Source organism: Panicum virgatum, chromosome 4N (assembly GCF_016808335.1).
Source record: "Panicum virgatum strain AP13 chromosome 4N, P.virgatum_v5, whole genome shotgun sequence".
NCBI classification, from domain to species: domain Eukaryota; kingdom Viridiplantae; phylum Streptophyta; class Magnoliopsida; order Poales; family Poaceae; genus Panicum; species Panicum virgatum.
Window position 1 is genome coordinate 15,325,992 of NC_053148.1, and position 21,456 is coordinate 15,347,447.

General features: G+C 48.6%; 2 protein-coding genes across 2 annotated transcripts; one reads left to right on the plus strand and one right to left on the minus strand.

Annotated features, from left to right (window-relative positions):
• Window positions 1-2,446: 2,446 nt before the first annotated feature.
• Window positions 2,447-5,163, plus strand: LOC120671594 (putative receptor-like protein kinase At4g00960). Its single transcript, XM_039951967.1, has 6 exons — window positions 2,447-2,947; window positions 3,009-3,153; window positions 3,249-3,459; window positions 3,989-4,229; window positions 4,331-4,481; window positions 4,643-5,163. Exons 1-6 carry the CDS (start codon window positions 2,721-2,723, stop codon window positions 4,970-4,972), a joined length of 1,305 nt encoding a protein of 434 aa, XP_039807901.1. The 5' UTR covers window positions 2,447-2,720; the 3' UTR covers window positions 4,973-5,163.
• A 942-nt stretch (window positions 5,164-6,105) lies between these two features.
• Window positions 6,106-10,325, minus strand: LOC120670879 (uncharacterized GPI-anchored protein At4g28100-like). The gene is made up of 2 exons (XM_039951060.1): window positions 9,353-10,325; window positions 6,106-6,722 (listed from the first exon to the last, which is right to left on the minus strand). The coding sequence occupies exons 1-2, from the start codon at window positions 10,097-10,099 to the stop codon at window positions 6,387-6,389; spliced, it is 1,083 nt and encodes a 360-aa protein (XP_039806994.1). The 5' UTR covers window positions 10,100-10,325; the 3' UTR covers window positions 6,106-6,386.
• Window positions 10,326-21,456: the final 11,131 nt, after the last annotated feature.

Below are 21,456 nucleotides of genomic sequence, written 5' to 3' on the forward strand. Positions count from 1 at the left end.
AAGCCGCACTCGGCAAAAAAAGTTGAAACGGGACGGACAACAGCAAACTGGCGAACAGAACGGGCGAACGGGACGGGCGAACGGGATCGGGTCGAAAACTTTGCCGAGTGCCAGACGCGTGGCACTCGGCAAAGATTCAAACTTCGCCGAGTGCCAAGCTGGTAGCACTCGGCGAAGTTTCGAGCTTTACCGAGTGCTGCCAGGTCGGCACTCGGCGAAGTTTGGATATATGCCGAGTGCCACGCGTCCGGCACTCGGCAAAGTTTCAGACTTCGCCGAGTGTCAAAGTAATTGCACTCGGCGAATCCTTTTTCCAGAAAATAGAAAAATGGTTGCTTTGCCGAGTGTCAGGGTAATAACACTCGGCAAAGCTTGCTGTTTTTTTTTGTTTTTTATATGTAATAACCACATCCATCAGAAATAAAACATATATACATTCCAGACATTTAATATAGCATATATACGGCATATCCATCACAAATATCGCATAATAGCACAAATATCTCACGATACATAGCACGAATATCACAAATAACACAAGTCCAATATCGATGCCATAAGTGTAATGTTCAACAAGCACAAGTCCAACAAATTAAACAAGCACAAGTCTAACAAGTACAAGTCTGTAGAACAAATACCATAAACTACTCTAAATCAGCTCGGTGGCCACTGTGACGCCGCCGGTGCCGGTGAATGCTCGTCCGGAGGCTCATTTTGACCCCCCGATTGATTGATTCTGCAAAAAGAAATTGAGGATTACATTTTGAGAAAATTGTAAGACTTCATGTACCTTTTGATAGTGTGACATTCCTAAACTCAATTTGAAAAGATAAAATATTAAATGAATAGCCGCTTTTCAACTTTCATATTCTTGACTTAGCTCATGTATATATCAGCTGGGATACCTTCTAATCATTCTTATTAAAGCATATGTCATTAATCAACCAACCACTAAGTGAGTCTAGATGTTCTTTCAGATATAGCATATGATATATTGACATAAAGTATCTCAAAATTTGAATATGTATGTGCAAGCAAAGTAAATCTATATATCATACTCACAGGAGTGTCTGTAGCGCCAGATGGAGAAAAGATAGAAGGAAGGCCTAGCGGTGGCAGCGGTAGTGGAGGCCAGGGCATCGTTGGCGACGGTTGATAGTTGATTGTCGCGCCAATGCCTTGGAGGTATGAGAACATGGTCTGCATCTGTTGTTGCACGGCCTCTCGCTCAGCAAGAAGCGTCTGCTCCATCCTCTGCCCTATTGTTGCGCGGCCTCTCGCTCAGCAAGAAGCACCGAGTGCTCGATATTGTGCACTCGGCAAAGCCTTCGGCACTCGGCATACGTCGGGTTTCCGGTAGTGTCTTAATCCAATTGTAACTTGCAACTTGCAACTTGGTAGCCCTGTGTTCCATTGATTTCATTCCGTGCTGCAGAAAACATTGCCGATGCTTAGCATCTCCAAGAGCTTCTTCAAATCACTCTAGCTAAATTCCATTTAGCTAACCATTTAGCTATTCAAAGAGCGAGAAATACAACAGACTATGCAAATCTTGACTCTCCATCCCCTCTGTCCCCATCCCCTTCGACGAGCGCGGACTCTGCCTCATCCACCTCCTGACGCCGCCGCCGCCGGGCGCTCTGCGCCGCCGTGACCACTGCCGCCGCCGGCCGCCTCAACGCCGCGCTCAAGCACATCGTCTCGCTGCTGCCCCTGACGGCAGCAAAGCTTGCAGCAAAGCTTTCTTCCCCAAAATGCTTAATCTCCTCCACGCACGGCAGCAAAGCTTGCAACTCCATGGCCTGACCTCACCAACCACGATGGCCCCAAGCTCTTCTCCTCTCCTCCATAGCCGGCTTCTCGAACATGGGGAGGTGCCCGCACGCTGCGACCGCAAGCTCGCCGGTCAGTCGCCAACTTGCACCCATCCTCCATGGCTCCGCTCCACATCGTTTGTGCTGCTGCTCCGCCGCCGTCCCGTGCGAGCCCGACCGGCCGCCGCCGCTCTAGCTTCCTTTGCATCTTCACTAGGATTCGCGACCTTGCTCGTACGGCGGACCTTCGCATGCGCCTCCTGCTCGCCCGCGGCAGGGAATCGCTGTGGGAGCTCGCGCCGGGAAGGAGCCACGCCGCCGCCTCCGCCATGGCCGCGCACTCCATGCCGGCGTCGAAGCCGACGGCCGCCGCCGCTACGGGGAGCTCGCGCCGGTGAGGAGCCACGCCGCTGCCTCCGCCATGGCCGCGTACTCCCCGCCGGCGATGAAGCCGACAGCCACCGCCGCCGCTGAATGGGAAGAAGAGGCGGGGAAGAGAGACGGCGCGGCGAGGGAGGGACGAATCAGAAGCAAGGGCGCGAGGCGCGAGGCGAGATGGCGACGAAGGCCCGTTCGGCAAAGATGCCGTGCGCGGGGCCTGGGATGCCGATCGGGTTGGCGAATGGGCTGTTGGATGCTGATTTGAAGAGAATTTATCTATTTTTACCTATTCAACTGTTTTTATATAGTCTGTTGGGCTCTTACGTGTCAAAAGGTCGAAGAAGACAGGTCGTTAAACGCCACTTGACTGATAGCTAGCTGCCTCTGCTAAATGTACTTTCTCCCGTCCCATCCCAAACAGATATAAGTGCATCTTGCTCACTGCATTTGTTCTTCTCGCCATCTTCAGAGAAATCGGTAGCTTCATTTCATTCAGGAATCAGGACCTGCGCGGGAGAAGGAAGCATGGCGGCGGCGGGTCGTATAGGCGGCCACCGCCGGCTGTTGGACACGGCTCCGGCTCCGGCAGGCGACGATCGAGCGGGTTCGAACCCCGGCGACGCGATGCGCATAATGGTGGGCGTGCTGGTAACGGTCGTCTTCTGCACGCTGCTCTACTGCATCTACTGCTGGAGATGGCGGAAGCGCAATGGTGAATACGGAGCTCAGACGATCTGCTCTGGTTTCTCATGGTTGCTTGCTCTAAAAGCACCTTGACCTGTCGCTTTCTTTCTTTTTTCTTTCCGTAATCAGCCATCTCTTGTCCCTGCTGGACAGCCTGTGGCCGCGGTCGAGCTCGGACCTGCCGCTCATGGACCTGGCCTCCATCCTCGCCGCCACCGGCAACTTCTCCAAGGCCAACAAGCTCGGCGAGGGCGGCTTCGGCCCCGTCTACAGAGTGAGCTAGCGATCACTGATTCACTGTATGTGGTGTGCCCAACAAATTTTTTACCACTTCGCCTTTGCTGAATCGATCGATAATACTATATGCAGGGCGTTCTGAGCGGCGGGTCGGAGATCGCGGTGAAGCGGCTGTCAGCGCGGTCGCGGCAGGGGGCGGCGGAGTTCCGGAACGAGGTGGAGCTCATCGCCAAGCTGCAGCACCGGAACCTGGTGCGGCTGCTGGGCTGGTGCGCCGAGCGGGACGAGAAGTTGCTCGTCTATGAGTACCTCCCCAACCGCAGCCTCGACGCCTTCCTCTTTGGTGGGGGTAACACAGGCTTTTCCCTTTTCTTTTCTTGCCAACATGAAAAAGTAATGAATAGTTACATGTCAATTAACTCAATTGTCCATTGCTCATGTTCCATGGAGCTTTGATATTGATTCTCGGTCGCAACTTCTTGTCAGCAGTCCTAGATTAATAGGGAATTTGTGTTTGGGGCTCATCAGGCCCCTGAGCAGGCGATCTTCACTGGCAAAACGCTTCAACTGCAGGCTTTGAACTCCATGCTCATGAGAAGTTCTTGGTATAGAGCATTAATTAGTCTACCATATAAGAGTAATACTACTACAGAATATGCTTCACAAACCGGGCTTCACCGCCGGTTCAAAATGAACTGGGGGTGATACCTTTTTGAACCGGCGGTATGGGATGCTCCAGTAGTGAGTAGTGTAATATTACACGATGTGCACTGGGAGTGATAGATTTGTCATGAGCTTACAGAGTTGATAGATCTGGTGAGATTCAATTCGGTTGGTTGGCTTGTATGTGTTGTGATATGGATGGCTTGCAGATCCGAGAAAGAGAAGGCATCTGGGCTGGAGCACACGTCAAAATATCATCCATGGCATCGCCCGCGGCATGCTCTACCTCCATGAGGACTCCCTGCTCAAGGTCGTCCACCGGGACCTCAAGGCTAGCAATGTGCTGCTTGACGTCAAGATGAACCCTAAAATCTCCGATTTCGGCATGGCCAAGATCTTCAAAGATGAATCCGGTGGGATCAATAACACAGGACGGGTTGTTGGAACCTAGTAAGCCCCAATGAAACGAATGTGTACTTATCCTTATGTAATAACAAGTAAATTAACTGTAAAAAGTTATGGTCATCACATTTTCTTTGGAATCGATTCAGCGGTTACATGGCGCCCGAGGTCGCATTGGAGGGTGTATTTTCAGTCAAGTCAGACGTGTTCAGCTTCGGAGTGCTCTTACTAGAGATCTTGAGCGGGCAGCGGAACGGCGCATTGTACCTTGAGGAGCACCACCAGTCCTTGATCCGAGGCGTAAGAATCCCCATTTGATCCTTTACTTTTAGCATTGTCTCAGTCATATGATGTTTGATTGGCTGTGTGCGGCTGCAGAGGCCGGAAACTTTCCCCTTTGTGAAAACTATGATGTTTGATCACCAAAGTCAGTCCCCTAAAGATAACTGAACTTTTGACAGGCATGGAGACTGTGGATCGAGGATCATGCCGTCGAGTTCATGGACCCGTCTCTTAGCCGGTCGTTCTCAAGGGAAGAGGCGTGGCGGTGCTACCACGTCGGCTTGCTCTGCGTGCAGGAAGACCCTGACGTGCGTCCCACCATGTCCAGCGTCCTTCTCATGCTCATCAGCGACCATATGAAGCTCCCGGAACCAGCCAAGCCACCATTGTTCGCAAAGCTGAGGAGCATCCCGTCGCCGCCGGCACTGCCGCTCACGGCGAGGACAGGGTCGAGGGCGCCTCCTCATTCGATCAATGACGTCACCATCACGACCATCGAGCCACGATGAGGTCACATAGACTTTATTAGATGGTTCTATATACAAAGTACATAGCTGCTGATGGCTTCTGTACTGTGAAAACGAGTGACAGCAGTGCCAAAAAGATGACAGTGTGGAAACTGGGTGAGCCTTGAAATGTAAACAGGAGAGTGCAATCTTGTTGGAATTAGTCAATTAGTTTCACTGAAATCTTAAGAGTACATCACATCAGGAGATGCAAAAATGCCTTTCAGAAAATTTCAGAAATGTGCACAATGGCAATAGTATTGAGAACAAATATATTCACTACTACAGAAACGCTAATTTGTCCAGGTTGGGAAACCCTTGTTGTCCCGGTTTCCCAACCGGGAACGCCTGACCGGGGTCCTTTTGTCCCTGGTCTGGCAACCGGGACAAAAGGCTACCTTTTGTCCCGGTTGGTGTTACCAACCGGGACAAAAAGTCACTTTTTTTTTCCTGTTTTTCTTTTCTCAATTCTTTTTCTATTTCAATTATACTTTTGCATTTTAATTAAACTTATGTATTGGAATTCAGTGTGTATGATCTCCACTAATATATATAGTTATTTATATAATATTTGATCTAGATAGTTTTCATATATAAATTAATTCACTTATATATATATACACACACACATATCTATACATGTGAATTCCTTTACATATGTGGTTGGGCCCGGCTTCACCTTGGGTCGCGGGGGCCTCGCATCCCCACGACTCAGTGGCCTGCCTTCGCTTTGTATCTTCATCCACCCAGGTTGCATTGGTTGTTGTCTGGCGGTTGTCTTGTATTGGTGTTTTGCTTCGGGCGAATGCTTGGCCACTTTGGTTGTACTGGTCTGATGGATTCTTAGCCACCTTTGACATGTGGTAGACTTTGTGCACTCTTGATGTCAGTGTATTTTAGCAGGTTCGGAGGTATGGTCGTGTCTACAGGTTTGTGTGTGTTTTTTTTTCTCCGTTGTTCTTGCTATATTCTCCATTTCTTATTAGATGTTGGGACCGCCAGCCACTTGTTTGATGGTGCTTCGTAACCATCTTAATAGTCTCGAACTATTAATAATTTGTACCGGTCGTACTGCTTTCACGGCCTCTTAATGAAACAAGTGCCTGGACACGTTCGTAAAAAAAAAATGTGGTAGAGTCTAACAATTTGTTTTTGAAGCGTACAATTCACCCTGCATCACGGCCCTCGTACACTCAATTACAGTCTTTCTTGAAACTGGGATGCATTCATCATGCCACGCAATCAGGTGATGACAAAACATATAATTAATTACATCAACGATCAACGGTGTCCAACCAAGCTTAACTCTAAATCCTCCCTGAACTACACTGCAAAGCACCAAGTACTGTAAGATCGATACAGCAAATTAAAGAGAGACATGCGGTGCGACGAACGACACGGATCGATGTCGAGCCATTCAGAAGCACCGCGACACCGAGGCGAGGGAAGCGCCGAGCACGGCGAGGAGCAGACGGCCAACGGCGACGGGGGACGACGCGGTCGCGGCGCCGTTGATCTGCGAGGAGCCCACGGCCACGGGCAGCTCGCCGCCGGCGGGGAGCGCGCAGGTGGCCGCCGCCCGGCCGGCCCCGGCCTCGTCGGCCGCCATGAGCGCCTGGATCACCGCCGTGGCCGCCTCCCGGTGCCGCGTGGCGTTCCGCTGCAGCAGCCACGTGAGGCCCATGACCCGGCAGTCCTCGCGCCGCTCCTCCCTCGCCTTCGCCGCCGCCGTGGCGTTGCCCTTCCCGCTCAGCTGCAGCACCGGAGGCCATTGCAAGCAAGTAGCAGCAGCGAGTCAGTAAAAAAACAAAAAAAAAATTCACCGCACCACGAGAGGGCAAAGATTCCTGCAGAGGTAAAAAGGACACCAGGGATCGAGAGAGGGGCCATGGCGGCATGGCCGTCCTCGTCGTGCCCTCGCTCTCGGACTCGGAGCAGTTGTCGCACGCGGCATGATGTCACTGGCATCACATAGTAGAGTTTTTTTTCCCCTTTCTTGGGAACCCTGAAAACCCCTCACGTGACCATGACCTTTTCCTCACGCCGTCAGATTAATTAGTAGCAAATTAAAGCGGATGATTCGGTCCGGCTTGTGACCGTGAGACTTCTGAGGTGAATAAAAAGAAGGGCATGCATGACAAGTAAGGATGGCAACGGGTCGGGTTCGGTTCGGGTGGAGTGTATGGGCACCCAAAACCGAAACCCGAACTTAAAACCCGAACCCGACCCGAACTCCGTTTCGGGTACAAATTCATACCCAAAACCGAAACTCGCGGATACCCGAAACCCGACAGATAATCCGAAACCCGAATAGGAGGGACCGAGGTCGTGGCTCGCGAGTGGAGGGTGGTCGGCGTGCGGGGCTCCTCCGGCCTCCGCGCCTGACTGCGGCCGCGGCAGCGCAGCCTCCGTCCGTGCGGCGGGTGGGGTCCTGCTCCTGCGCGGTGCAGCCACGGGCCACCGTCCGCGTGGGGCGGCCGCCGGGCGGGTGGGGCCCTGCGCGGGGGCGCCGCATCGAGCCGCTGAGGAGCCGGCTGAGGATCTGCCGTCCGCCGAGGCGCCGCCGAGGGCCGAGGTCCCTGCGCGGGGGCGCCGAGTCGAGCCGCCGAGGATCCGTCGATGCGCCCGTGCGGCGGCGGCTGGGCCTTGGGCGGGCGCCTGGCTTGACGAGGCGGGGGGCGGGGTGCGGCAGGGCGGCGATGCGGCGTGCGCCCAGCGCCCGTGCGGATGCGCCCGTGCGGCGGCGGTTGGGCCCTGGGCGGGCACCTGGCTTGACGAGGCGGGGGGCGGGGGGGGCGGCTGGGCGGCGATGCGGCGTGCACCCAGCGCCCGTGCGGCGCGGTGTGGGAGCGGGACTGCGAGTCTGCGGGCTGCGGGGGCGGGGACGGGGCGGGAGGTGGGTTGGACTGAGAGGTGTGTTATTATATATCTAGGGTTTTAAGTGGGCTTCTATTGGGCTGAATCTTTTCGGGCCTCCAATGGAGCTCCGCGGGTCAATTCTGAAATCCGCCCCAAACCCGAAATATTTTGGGTACCCGAAACCGCAAATCCGCGGATGAAAATCAGAACCCGAACCCGAAACCCGCAAACCCGAAATCCGCGGATACCCGCCCCGAACCCGATCCACTGCCATCTTTAATGGCAAGAGGCCAACAAAGTGAAAAGGGGTAAAGGTCCCGGCATGGTGTTCTGGAGCAGATGATGCTCCAGGCCCGGCACATCCACGAGCCCCGGATTTCTCGCCACAAATCCCATGATTCGAGGGCATTTCAGTCAAGCGGTTCACGTGCACCGCCTCATGCGAGTAATGCTGTTACTGTCCTGTGCTGTTCTGTGTGAACAAAGTTACTGAAGTACTACTGTAGTATCATGCAGTTTCATTACTATAATCTGTGCATTAACAAGCATCTGTCCCCCAATCCGTTGAAAACTATTCAACTCATTGCTAGAACCTTTCTTTTTCCTTGTTGCATTGATTGACAGATCCCAAAATAAGTCAGGACTCAGGATGACTAGCGTTTCTACTTCTGCAAGACGAATGGTAAAAAGAAAATGGAAGGTAATTGGCTTCGTTAGAGCAGATTCCACACATTAGCAGGCGAGCAGTTGCTCTGCTCACTTATCTTCCTGACCTGCACGGAGCAAATTCTTCCAGCAGAGACTTGCAGGACAGGTCATCACCAGGGCAGCGATTAACTTGCTGACGTGGGGTGCTCGTGTTTTATTCATTAGCATCCTACTACGTGCGTGCTGGGGAACTTGTGAACTCTCCATGGCATTTTCCTAAATTTTGTTTGCTACCAATAATAATTACTGGGACCGCCTATTTGTCTATTCTCATGGATGCACATTCCTGATTGTTTCTTTGCTAAAGTTGATGGGTCCATGTCTGTCTTATTTCTCAACTAGGCTTCAGAGGCAAGTGATGACGCATAACAAACAAAAACTCATCTGAAGTATTTGGATCTATCTAGTTAGGATTAATGGTTACATTTTTTTCCTGTTTACTGGGAAAGTGGGACTCATTGTTCAAGACAGAGTATATACTACGATAAAAAAGAGTATGCAATGTCGTAATGCAATGAAAAAAAATGTCATCTCTGATATTTTAGGTTAGGATAAACTTTCTGTTAGACCCTACCAAAATCTTTTACTTTGTTTGACGCAATGTACTATTATAATTATTCTGGAAGTAAGCAGTAGGTGAAATGCTACGCTTTGAAATTAATCAGCAATTCAGCATTATGAATGCAAATAATCTTGCGTTTCCCATCAGAAAAAGATGGCAATTTGGCAAGACCATAACAGCACATACACCTTGTCCAAGTCCAATGCAGCAGACAAGAAGCATCCAATCCAAGGGAAAAAGTAAAGAAAGCTCACCTTGTTGAGCGCCCGGAGGCACCTGGAGCAGCCGGAGATGCCCGGCAGCGCGCAGTCCCTCTCCAGCCTCCTCGCCATCCGGCCCTCCGGCGCCGGGCACAGCGGCCGCCGCAGCCTCACCCCGCAGTAGCAGAACGCCACGTCGCACGCCGCCGTGCCGTTGCCAGCACCAGCGCCACCGGTGCTCCCGCCCCGTGGCTGCGGCCGCGGGAGCGCCGCGCCGGCCGCCCGCAGAGCGCGGTCCGCCGCGCCCGCGCACTCCTCCGCGTCGTCCGGGAGCACCGGCAGGTCGACAACGGCGGCGGCCTCCGCCGACGCGGCCACCGCCGACGGTCCCCCGGCGGCGCGGCCCGACAGCGCGGTGGGCGCGTAGGCGGCGTACAGCCACGCGGCGAGGGCCGGGCAGCAGCGCAGCCGCGGCGGGAGCGCGCCCCCGCTCCCGCCGGCGTTGGCGTTGCAGGACGCGAGGACGGCGGGGAGGAGCGGAGGGGACGGGGCGAGCTGGCAGACGGAGGTGGAGGCGGCGGCTTCCGACTGCTCCGGGAAGGCCGGGATTGTGGAGCCCCCCGCTGCTGTCTGTGGCTGCGCCTGCGAGGCGGCGGCGGCGCCCGTCGACGGGAAGAGAAGTGTCGGCTCGAGCGACGCCGGGTCAGGCAATGCCGACGCCGCCACGGGCAGCAGGAGGAGGAGGCGGGTGCTGATGGCCAGCAGCGCCAGCGCGGCGGTGTAACGGTGGAGGGTCGGCATTGTTAGTTCCTATCCAGGAGAGCAAGCTCTGCTCGGCTCAGCCGCTCTAGTGCGTGTGACCAGCTAGGTGCAGTGGCCAGTGGGTGAGTGAGTGGAGTACTGGAGTGAGTGTGGAGACAGAATCTAGCACTCGAGGCGTCGAGATGAGACGTTTGGTGGAAAGCTTTTTGGAGTGGGATAGCGTTGGGGGGACTTGTGTGTTGGAGTTCCGCGTGGCCTGGCCTGACAAGCACTACCTGTTCGGAAGCCAAACAACATGCCTGACAGTCTTTGCTATATTCCGAAGCTAGCTCACACTGCTCAATTCTGAAATACCTGAAATGGCCTTGCCAAAGTGATGGTACTAATCAAGCATGGCTGAAACATGAACATCGATAATCATCCTGATTGCATTAATAAAATGCTCTGAAAAATCTTGACATTTCAAATGTATAGGGCCAGTTTGGTAGCATCTAAACCAGCTCGGCTTCGCTCAGCTCCTCGCTCCTAGCTTCTTCCACTCCTGGTCGCTTGAGCCCCTCCCCCACCAAAAAAAAATCCTGTTTGATTGCGCTCCACTCGTACCAGTCTTAGAGCATCTCCAAGAGCTCCTCATATTTCACTTGGCAAATCTTGATGTTTGGCAACTTGGCAAAAGTTATGGCAAATAAAATAATAGGCCATCTCCATCAGCTTCCCATATTTCACTTGGCAAAAGTTCATTGACACGACACATCTTGATTAGGGCAAGTGTAACTGCAAGGGAGACAGAAGCTGCGTCCTCGAAGTACTCTATATCCACGCGGGGGAGAAGCTGCGCGCGCACGGCAAAGGTTTCGCGGGCGCGGGAGAAGCTGCGCGCGCGGGGAAGGTTTCACGGCGTCGACGGGAGTCGCGATGGCAACGCGGATACGCGCGCGGATAAATGCGCGCTGGGACGGAGGAATTTGGCAACTTGCTAAAAATGCCAAGTTAGATGCCAAACTATTGGAGCCTGAATTTTCTTGATTTGCCAAAAAAAACAAGGATAGCAAGTAGGGATGGGGAACTGTTGGAGATGCTCTTATAGCACAAATCAAAGAATAGTTTTCCTTGTGAGCTTCCAGTGAACCGGGATCCACTTAGTGATCACATTGTCAGTAACTATTGTACCGAGTCATCTCTGATAAAATTTTGTTAATTTACCTAAAATTTATTTTAGATGTGAAAGTGATTTAATTCCCAGGTCCATCTGCTGACGTGGGGCAGTGAGGCCACATGTAGATTAGCACCAAGTAGGCGAATGCTGCCGTATGATGTCATTCATAATAAATTTCAATCAATTTCACCAAAATTTAAAGTAGGAATATGACATTTTAGTTCTAGGATTCAACTTTTCACGTAGAGGCTGCATGGGGATCGAGCCAAAATAATCGATATGAAGTAATTTATTGTCGCACTGTGTCATCTCAACAAATTTTAGTCAATATTATAATGTGTGAACAATTGAACATGAGGTTCTAGTTACAAGGTCTAGCTTAAAATGATGTTTGGGTAACGGTCTACTTCTTTTTTATACTTGGTATCAGATTTTTTAATCTCATAGCATTTGTGTAAGGTTGCACAAGAGGAAATTCCATCCATGTGTTGATACAGAATCGCGCCAACACACTCGAATGCGCTAGAATGCGCGAGAGATCGTCAAAACGATCTGAACCAGCGAAACCCTGACGGACCGTTCTGATCGTTTCCATAGACCGGTTTGACCGGTGCGGAGCAGAGCGTCGCGTAGACCTAGGAACGCAAACTCGGGAGGGACCCCGTCGGAGTTCGCGCAGCTAGGGTTGCCCTGAGGTCGGCAAGGCCACTCAGAACGCATTCGAACGTCGCCGGGACGTGAGAAGAACAGCAAATTAGGGTTTGAAAAAGCTAGGGTTTGAGAGGAACAAAAAGTAGATGTAAATTAATTTGATTCTATTGGGAATACCTCAATCGGCCTTAGCCTTTATATTTATAGGCCGGGGAAGTCGGACCCCTTTCCAAGTCGGTTTATACAAGAATTTACAAAATAAAATGAAGTCTACTCGGATTACAACTGGCCAGACCGGTCAGACCGGTCAGACCGGTCGGCCTCTGATCCGCCAGAATTGGCTGTCAACATATACCCTCCAGCTTTTTGGTGAGTTTCACAAGCCAAAAAGAAAGAACTAATCTGATGAATATGTTTTACACAGAGCATACAAGTCTAAAAATAAAGCTAAGGGCGACACCCATTATCGGCCGTCTTCATCTTCATGCACTTTGCCACACACTTGGGTAATATTTCTTCAAGTACCTCCCATTGATAGCTCTAGGTAGACGCTCGCCATGCATCGTCTCCATCATATATGAATTTCCGGAGATAACCTTGATGATCTTGTACAGTCCTTTCCAACTTGGTGACCATTTGCCAAACTTGTTGCTTTTCATCCCAAGAGGCAAAATTGTCTTCCAAACCAGATCCCCAACCTGAAAAGATTTAATTCTTACCTTCTTGTTGTAAGCTCTAGCCACCCGAAGCTTGTCCTTCTCAATTTCCTTTAAAGCCTTCAAACGCTTGTCAGTCACCTCATCAATGTTATCCATCATCAACTCATGGTAATCAATAGCGGAGAGGTCATTTTGTTTTGCTAATCTATAAGCGTTCAGATTTACCTCAACGGGTAAAACGGCCCCTTGACCATACACAAGCTCAAAAGGAGTAATCTTAGTAGCGCCATGTCGAGATATGCGATGAACCCATAATACTTCGGACAACACTTCATGCCACCTCCTAGGATTTTTTTCTATCTTTTTTTGACAAGTTTGATCAAAATCTTATTACTAGACTCGGCCTATCCATTGGCCTGAGCATAGTATAGAGACGAATTGAGCAACTTAATCTTGTAAGATTCGGCAAAAGCACGCCCCTCCTTTGATATAAATGAAGATTCTTGATTCATTGTCAAAGTTTGTGGAATGCCCAATCTATGAATAATATGCTCAGTAATAAACTCAATTACCTCCTTATGTGCCATATTCTTCAAAGGAACTGTTTCGGTCCATTTTGTAAAATAATTCATAGCAACCAACACGAAGCGATGCCCCTTATAAGATGGAGGATTAATTTGTCCTACGAAATCCAACCCCCAACCTCGGAATGTCTATGGTTTAATAATAGGATGCATCAATGCAGCAGGCACCAATTGCAAATCACCAAACCGCTGACATTCTTCACACCCTTTATATACTTGAAACAATCAGACATCATGGTAGGCCAATAGAAACCGGCTCTTCTAATTAATTAACCACTTCATCTTTGGAGCCGATTGATGAGTACCACAAATGCCTTCATGAACCTCACCCATAGCAACTTTGGCCTGATTCGAGTCTAAACACTTAAGAAGCAAATCTTCGGCAGTTCGATGATAAAGCTCATCGTCAATTAAAACATATTTGAAAGCCAAATGCCGAATATTTCTTTCTGCACCACGACCAGGATATCTTAAATATGATATAAGAGGTACCCTCCAATCCTGATCTCCAGCCTTGATGACCAAATCATCTTTTACAGCCGAATTGGGATTTCCAGCATTACTGCCGGTTAGACCGGTCTTTGGACCGGTCGGACTGATTGGTCCAGAACCAGAAACTCGCTTTTGTTTGCATCGGCTTGCGGATGTTAAAATATTTTTTCATAACATTATAGCCAGATGCTTGCTGAGCCAGAGTATTTGCCTTTCCATTCTCCTCCCTCAGAATATGTTTTAAAATAAATTCATCGAAGGAAGTAATAATATCAAGTCACTTATCAAGATATGCATTTAAAGAACCACTATAGTATTGGCATACCTTGGATACTTGCTGCACCACTAGAAGAGAATCTTCAAAGGCTTCAACATGCTTCACACCCATGGATTGCAAGAATTCCAAGCCAAATAGAAGCGCTTCATACTCAACTTGGTTATTTGTGCATTCTTCTTCCAATCGATTTGAAAATTCAAAAACGGCACCATTCGAGGAAATAAGAATAGCACCAATCCCTTGACGATCATCACAAACTAATCCATCAAAGTACAACTTCCATGATGTGCAAGTAATATAGCCGACTTCTAAATCATGCTTGTCATTAATCCGATGCTCAACAATAAAATCTGCTACAATTTGGCCTCTCATAGATTTTACAGGTTCACAAGCCAAATCATATTCAACCAAAGCATAAGCCCACTTGCCGATTCTACCACTTAAAATCGGTTTTTACAACATATGCTTGATCACATCGGTTTGACACACTAATATGAAAGTACTAGATAGTAGATAATGTTTTAATTTGGTACATGCATAATAGAGAGACAAACATAACTTTTCAATGAATGTATACCTTGTCTCCGCATCAATAAGTTGTCGGCTTAAGTATGTAATGATGTACTCCTTTTCTTCGTTTTCTTGAGTCAAAACAGCCCCAATAACTTTGTCTTCAGCAACCACATAAAGTCTGAAAGGTACTCCTCTCCTAGGCGCCTTGAGCACAGGTGATGAAGACAAATAAATCTTGATCTTCTCAAACACTTCTTGCTGTTTTGCCCCCCAAGTAAATTCGGTTTCATCTTTTAACCGAAAAATAGGAGTAAAAGCATCGATCTTCCTGGACAAGTTAGATATAAATCTTCTCAAAAAATTTACCTTGCCCAAGAACTTCTGCAAGTCCTTCTTGCATGTAGGAGCTTCAACTTTCTTCATGGCTTCAATTCTCTTAGGATCAATCTCTATTCCCTTCTCATGAATAATGAAGTCAAGAAACTTTCTAGCCGATACACCAAAAGCACATTTGAGCGGGTTCATCTTTAAACCATACCGGCGCATCCTCTCAAGAGCAAGTCTCAAATCGGCTAAATGATGATCCAAGCCAGCCGATTTAATGACAATATCATCAATGTACACCTCCAAGATGACACCAAGTAAATCATGGAAGATTAAATTCATAGCTCTTTGATAAGTTGCACCCGCATTTTTTAAACTAAAAGTCATAACAACCCACTCAAACAAACCGACAAATCCCGGACATCTAAAGGCCGTTTTAGATGTATCTTCTTCGGCCATAAAGATCTGATTGTAATCAGCGTTACCATCAAGAAAGCTAATAATACGATATTAGCTTTATTAAGATCTCTAAACAATCAATGCATAACAATGCACAATATTAGAGATCCAATCAGCATATCGGCTATGGGCATAGGATATTCATTCTTGGGAGTAACTTTATTAAGATCTCTAAAATCAATGCACAATCTAATCTTCCCCGAATCCTTTTTCTCAACAGGCACAATATTAGAGATCCAATCAGCATAACAACAAGACATAATAAATCAAGCATCAAGTAAACGATTAATTTCAGCTTTAATTCGGTCGTATATAATGGGATTGAAATGTCTAGTCGGTTGCTTATAAGGTCTAAAACCGGCTTTGATCGGTAAACGATGCTCAACAAGATCACGAAATAAACCAAGCATTTCATGATACTACCAAGCAAAGCAATCAACATATTCTTTCAATAAATTAACCAAATCGGCTTTATATTCAACTGATAATTTTTTGTTTACAAATGTCGGCTTAGGAATAGTTCCATCACCAATATCTACCTTTTCTAAAAGATCGGCCGATATAAACCCTTGGCCCAGCTTGTCCAGATCATCACAATCTTCAATGGTTTCACACATATCGTTCGTACGCACCCGATATTGATCTAGCCTTTGCTGCAGCCACTCTGTGTTGGACCGGTCTGACCGGTCGGGGGGTCCGGTCTGACCGGTCGGCCTTGTGCGCCGAACGGATCGGACCGGTCTGACCGGTCGGTACAAGCGGTCTGACCGGTCGCTTCTGAGATTTCTGCTAGACTCATCTGATTTACATTAAATGATTTAGCCGATTATCCATCGGGTTTAGTACAGCAGAAACAAAACCATCCTTAGTGCAACTGATCAAATCGTAATCGGACAGATCTACGCCCAATAAATAGTTGACATTGTCATGTGCACTAATAGAATCAGAATCGGCCAAAGCAACAAAAGATGAAGTGTCTCCATGGACCACTTCAACCTCATCGCTGATCCACTGAACAAGAAACTGATGCAAGGTAGAGGGAACACACTGATTTGCATGAATACAATCCCTCCCAAGGATCAAGTTGTAGTTACCTTGCACCTCCGAGACGAAGAAGGCCGTAGCAAGCGTCTTGCTTCCAATGGTGAGCTCCATGGAAGCAACTCCTTTGGCACTAATGGGCTCATTCCCACCAACGCCACTGACCGTCATATTCATCTTGATCAAGTCTTCATCTTGGCACTGAGCTTCTTGTACAACGAGTAGGGCATAAGATTCACAATGGCCCCACCATCCACTAGCATGCGAGTCACCGGCTTCCCATTGATGTGTCTCCTCATGTAAAGAGCTTTGAGATGGTTGTCCTTCTCGCTTGGCTTCTGGAACACAGCTTCACGAGGCCCAAACTGAAGATGAGCCATGTCCTCCTTCGAAACCATGAAGTAATCTGAAGACAAGTGCACCACATTGACCTCCAAGTTGGTGCGCTCCGGAGACACTTCATAATCCACCAATTCCTCATCTTCTGACACCGGAGGAACTGCAGGGGCTTCATCAATAGAAGAAACAGAAACGGGCGGCACTGATTCGGCTGTTGGCTCTACACTTGGCTCGACCGGTCTGACCGGTTGGTCAGAGTGGTCTGACCGGTCCGTCTGACCGGTCTGACCGGTCGGCTGCGGCGGTCCAAACGGTTTTGCTGGCTGATCAGCCTTCTTGATCTGCCAAGCCTTGCCTTGAGGGATCATGGGCCTGTACTTGTTGAAGTGCTCATCCCTCATCTTTTCTGCCTCCTGCTCCTTCTTCTCTTTGTTGTGGAGAGGCTGCAGCTTACTCTTCTGTGTGTGAGTCAAGCCTGAAGGGCACCACCTAGACTGGTGGTACTTGTCTGCTGCTATCTTGCTTCTACCGGCCTCATGATCATTGGCCATAGCCGGCTTTTGTGAAGGAACATCAACCGATTTCTCAATGTCCATCAGTTCTTTGCCCGCATCCTTTATGGGCACCTTGATCTCACCGATCTGAACAATAGTATCGGTTTTAAGCTTCTCCTGGTCGGCAACAGGCTTCTGCTCCTCTTTCTTCTCCTTGACGCGGTATTCGAACCTTGGCATAGGAGCTTGGCCCGGCCTCTGATGAGACCGATCTGACCGGTTGGTGGAGACCGGTCTGACTGGTGCAGCTTGCTACACTAGACCAGATTGGTGTGGTCCCAATCGGTCATGCACGGGCACTCTAGAGCTTTCCCCTTGATAATGTGGAGGATAAGGCATTGGGAAACACTGCATCCAGATCCCTTCATGCTCCCACGCCCGATTTGTTACATTTGACACTGGCAGTACCCATGGCAAGGTGGAATATATCTTCTGGGGAGGATATAATGTGACAACATCACCTCTGCGCCTGCCGGATTCCCTCCTTGGGGACACTGGACGATCTTGGCATGGCGGTGATCGTGGTGTCTTTTTTAGCGACCGATCTTTCTGAACGGCCTTTGTGTACTTGTTCAACAACTGGTTGAAGGTGGGCTTTTGATTTGCAGCTCTTCCCTGTACCTTCACCTCGTTGGTCTTCCAAGTACCCACTTCCGGACGCTTCGGCTTGAAAGTCCGGGGACGGTCACTAGACCGGTCTGACCGGTCGGAGACACCGGTCTGACCGGTCGTGCCTGAGCAGCAGACCAATTTTCTGGTGGAGAGCTTCCTTGCCCCTCGATCCTTGGATTTCTGATGGTGATCTTCAGAGTGCATTTTCCATCACCAGTCTTCTCCTTGACAACCTCTCTGGCCAGAATCTTATCAGTTGCATTCATCGGCCTCAGATCACCAATGACAACATTCTTCCCCTTAGCTCCTTCGGCTTGCTCTGGATAAATGAGCACCTTCGGATTGTTCAATTCCAGCGTATGAACAGGGAAAGGAGCTTTGTCAATTTGCATATCAGAAAGTACCAATCGTCATTCATTAATGGCCGATTGTACCTGTCGATGGAAAATATTACAATCATTAGTAGCATGAGATGTAGAGTTATGTCACTTACAATATGCATGTCGTTTAAGCTCCTTGGGAGATGGTATGTCATGTGACAATCGAATGTTACCATTTTTAAGTAATTCATCAAAAATTCAATCGCACTTAGAAACATCAAACGTAAATTTCAGCTCCTCTTGCCGATTCTTTTGAATCGGCTTAAGAGACGGAACTGAACTGGGTTTGGCCTTTGATGGCCAACCAAACTCAGCGGCGTACACTTCTTTGCTCTCATCGTCTGAACTATCCGAATCATGATCAAGAATATGTGTGTTGGACCGATGAGACTTGAAAGTATCTTTGGCATTTTTAAGCTTAAACTCTAAACCCATGACTTTGACTTGCAAGAAATTCACCGTATGATATTCAAAGCCCTCGAGTTTTTCTTTTAAATAAGAACGTAAACCATTAAATGCCAAATCCGTCAAATCCTTTTTAGAAATTGTTAAACTAAAACACCGATTCTTAATTTCTTTAAATCTTTTGAAATAATCCGAAGCAGGCTCATCACGGCCTTGCTTAATCGATGTTAAATCCAACAATTTCGCTTAGCTTTCCCCACTAAAGAAGTGATCATGAAACTTATGCTCCAATTGAGCCCAATTACGCTTCTCTTTCCCCACTAAAGAAGTGATCATGAAACTTATGCTCCAATTGAGCCCAATTACGAATAGAATTTGGAGCAAGCGAGGAAAACCAAGAGAACGCCATTCCAGTCAAAGATAAAAAACAAGCGTACACATAAAGCATCATTGAAACCGGCTTCCCCCAACTGCAAGACATATTGACTAACATGTTCCCAAGTTGTATGAGAATCATCACCATTAAATTTAGTGAACTCCGAAATACGCCAACCAGTAGGAAAAGAACCAAAATCAAACTCAGCGGGATAAGGTTTTTGGTATAAACGCGTAGCACCCATATCCACCCAAAGCTTACTCTTAAATATCATTAGCCAGATCTTCTTTGAACTTAAGGAGATCAGCTTGATAGTTTGGCTGGTATAAAATTCAGAAAATTGATGATGTGCATTAGGATTTTCATGTGTCATCGTCTGTGAAGAAGTTGGGATCGGTCCTTGGTTAGGTCCAGATCCTCGTGACCCACTTGCTAAGAAGTAGTGCGAGGTGGTGTATACAATGACAATTCATTAGTTCGGCCAGGGGCAGCCGAACCTGGAATTGTCTCGAGGGGTGTTGGTGACGGCACTGAGTAACCGGTCTGACCGGTCGGTGAGATCGGTCCGGCTGGTGCTGTGTACACGGTCGACGGTGGCGGGGTTTGCCCTGGGAACGAGTTCGGCGGCATACCATACAGTGGTTCAGATGTGAACTCAGGGGTAGCCGAACTCGGATCTGATGAGTTAGGATCTGCCATAGGTTTTTTGCCTTTAAGCACGTCAATATCACTACTCATCTTAATTAAAACGTCACCCGCAGCGTCTTGTGTAGCAACAATCTTTTGATTCATCATGGATGACATTTTATCAAACATATCAGAGGGAGAGAGGCTTACATTGGGGATCTCTCTTATCTTTGTTAAGCTTGAGAGATGGCAGTACGAACTCCTCCACCCTCTTGACGAGGCCACCACGATCCTTCTTGAAGCCCTTCAGGAATTGAGCCTTGACGTGCTCCTCCACAAGAAGGTAGGCCTTGTGCTCCTCTTCGGTGAGCTCCTCCAGCGTAGCCGTGATGATGTTTTCTTTGTCGATCTCTGAAGAACCCATATTTTTCGAGGACTAGATTAGATCGGTTTTGAAACTAGATTAATTTGTCCCCAGCGAAGTCGCCAAAAAGTATATTGACACAGAATCGCGCCAACACACTCGAATACGCTAGAACGCGCGAGAGATCATCAAAAAAATCTGAACGAGCGAAACTCTGACGGATCGGTCTTACCAGTTCCACAGACCGTTCTGACTGGTGTGGAGCAGAGCGTCGCGCAGATCTAGGAACGCAAACTCGGGAGGGACCCTGTCGGAGCTCGCGCAGCTAGGGTTGCCTTGAGGTCTTCAAGGCCACTCAGAATGCCTTCGAACATCGCCGGGACGTGAGAAGAACAACAAATTAGGGTTTGGAAAAGCTAGGGTTTGAGAGGAATGAAAAGTAGATGTAAATTGATTTGATTCGATTGGGAATACCTCAATCGGCCTTAGCCTTTATATTTATAGGCGGGGAAGTCAAACCCCTTTCCAATTCGGTTTATACAAAAATTTACAAAATAAAACAAAGTCTATTCGGTTTATAACTGGACAGACCGATCTGACCGGTCGGCCTTTGATCTGCCAAAATTGGCTGTCAACACCATGAGGACAGCAGCGCTCGCTTCCCATCCATGAGGGTGGCGCTCCGTGGGTGAATGGTCGATGCTGGGCTACTTTTTTTTTGAGGGGGCTACCTTCTCGTGCGCTCGAGGGAGGCGCTTCCGTGCCGCCACGGCCCACCACGATGGTGGCAGATCCCCCCATCCCTTCGCCCTTGCCACGCTTGATGATGACGAAGGGTTTCGAGGAACTTTTTTTTTGAGAGGAAGGTAGGCTCTTACTCAATAATGTTTTGAGGTACATGTATCATTTCTGGACACTCTAGGAGCCAAACATATCTCCCAGGTGCCATATTACAAACACTTTTAGCAAGAACATGAGCCTCACTATTAGAGCTTCTACCTTCATGCTTGAAAATTACTTCTTGAAGTAACCCACTCCTAGCCTTAATCTCCTTTAGGATCACAGAGTATGCACACAAATTCTGCTTATGAATGTTGACAATTACTTCCAAGCAGTCTGAAGCTATGACACATTTATGCACATCCATATCAAGTGACAAAGAAATTGCTTCATTACAAGCCATGGCTTCTAGAGAAGGTGGATCAACTAAGCCATTAATGACAATGGCACTGGCAGCAACATAATTTCCAGAGCTATCCCGACACATAACACCCATCGTACCTTTATCTCCTGATCGCGCCACAGCAGCATCAACATTAAATTTGAGAAAGCCATCAGGAGGAACAATCCATTTGGGAGGAAATTGTATAGTTTTCCTTGATGGTGTCATTTCTTTTCCTTCACAAAAACCAGCTAGGTCCATATCATTTAGGAAACTTGAAATAAAACCAGACGTTGTTAGAGGGCTCTGGAAAATATCTTCATTTAAAGCCTTTCGTTGATCCCCCCAAATTGCCCAACATATAACAAGAAGTTTTTGAAAATGCTTTGCTGAAAGAGTTTCTCGCATAACAGATAACCAC

Excerpts from the sequence above, each read along its gene's own strand:
- LOC120671594 (XM_039951967.1), top strand. The coding sequence starts at position 2,721 with ATGGCGGCGGCGGGTCGTATAGGCGGCCACCGCCGGCTGTTGGACACG. Across the intron at positions 3,460-3,988 it reads CCTCGACGCCTTCCTCTTTG|ATCCGAGAAAGAGAAGGCAT; the intron begins GTGGGGGTAACA and ends GATGGCTTGCAG. Across the intron at positions 4,482-4,642 it reads ACCAGTCCTTGATCCGAGGC|GCATGGAGACTGTGGATCGA; the intron begins GTAAGAATCCCC and ends AACTTTTGACAG.
- LOC120670879 (XM_039951060.1), bottom strand. The coding sequence starts at position 10,099 with ATGCCGACCCTCCACCGTTACACCGCCGCGCTGGCGCTGCTGGCCATC. Across the intron at positions 6,723-9,352 it reads GCCTCCGGGCGCTCAACAAG|CTGAGCGGGAAGGGCAACGC; the intron begins GTGAGCTTTCTT and ends CCGGTGCTGCAG.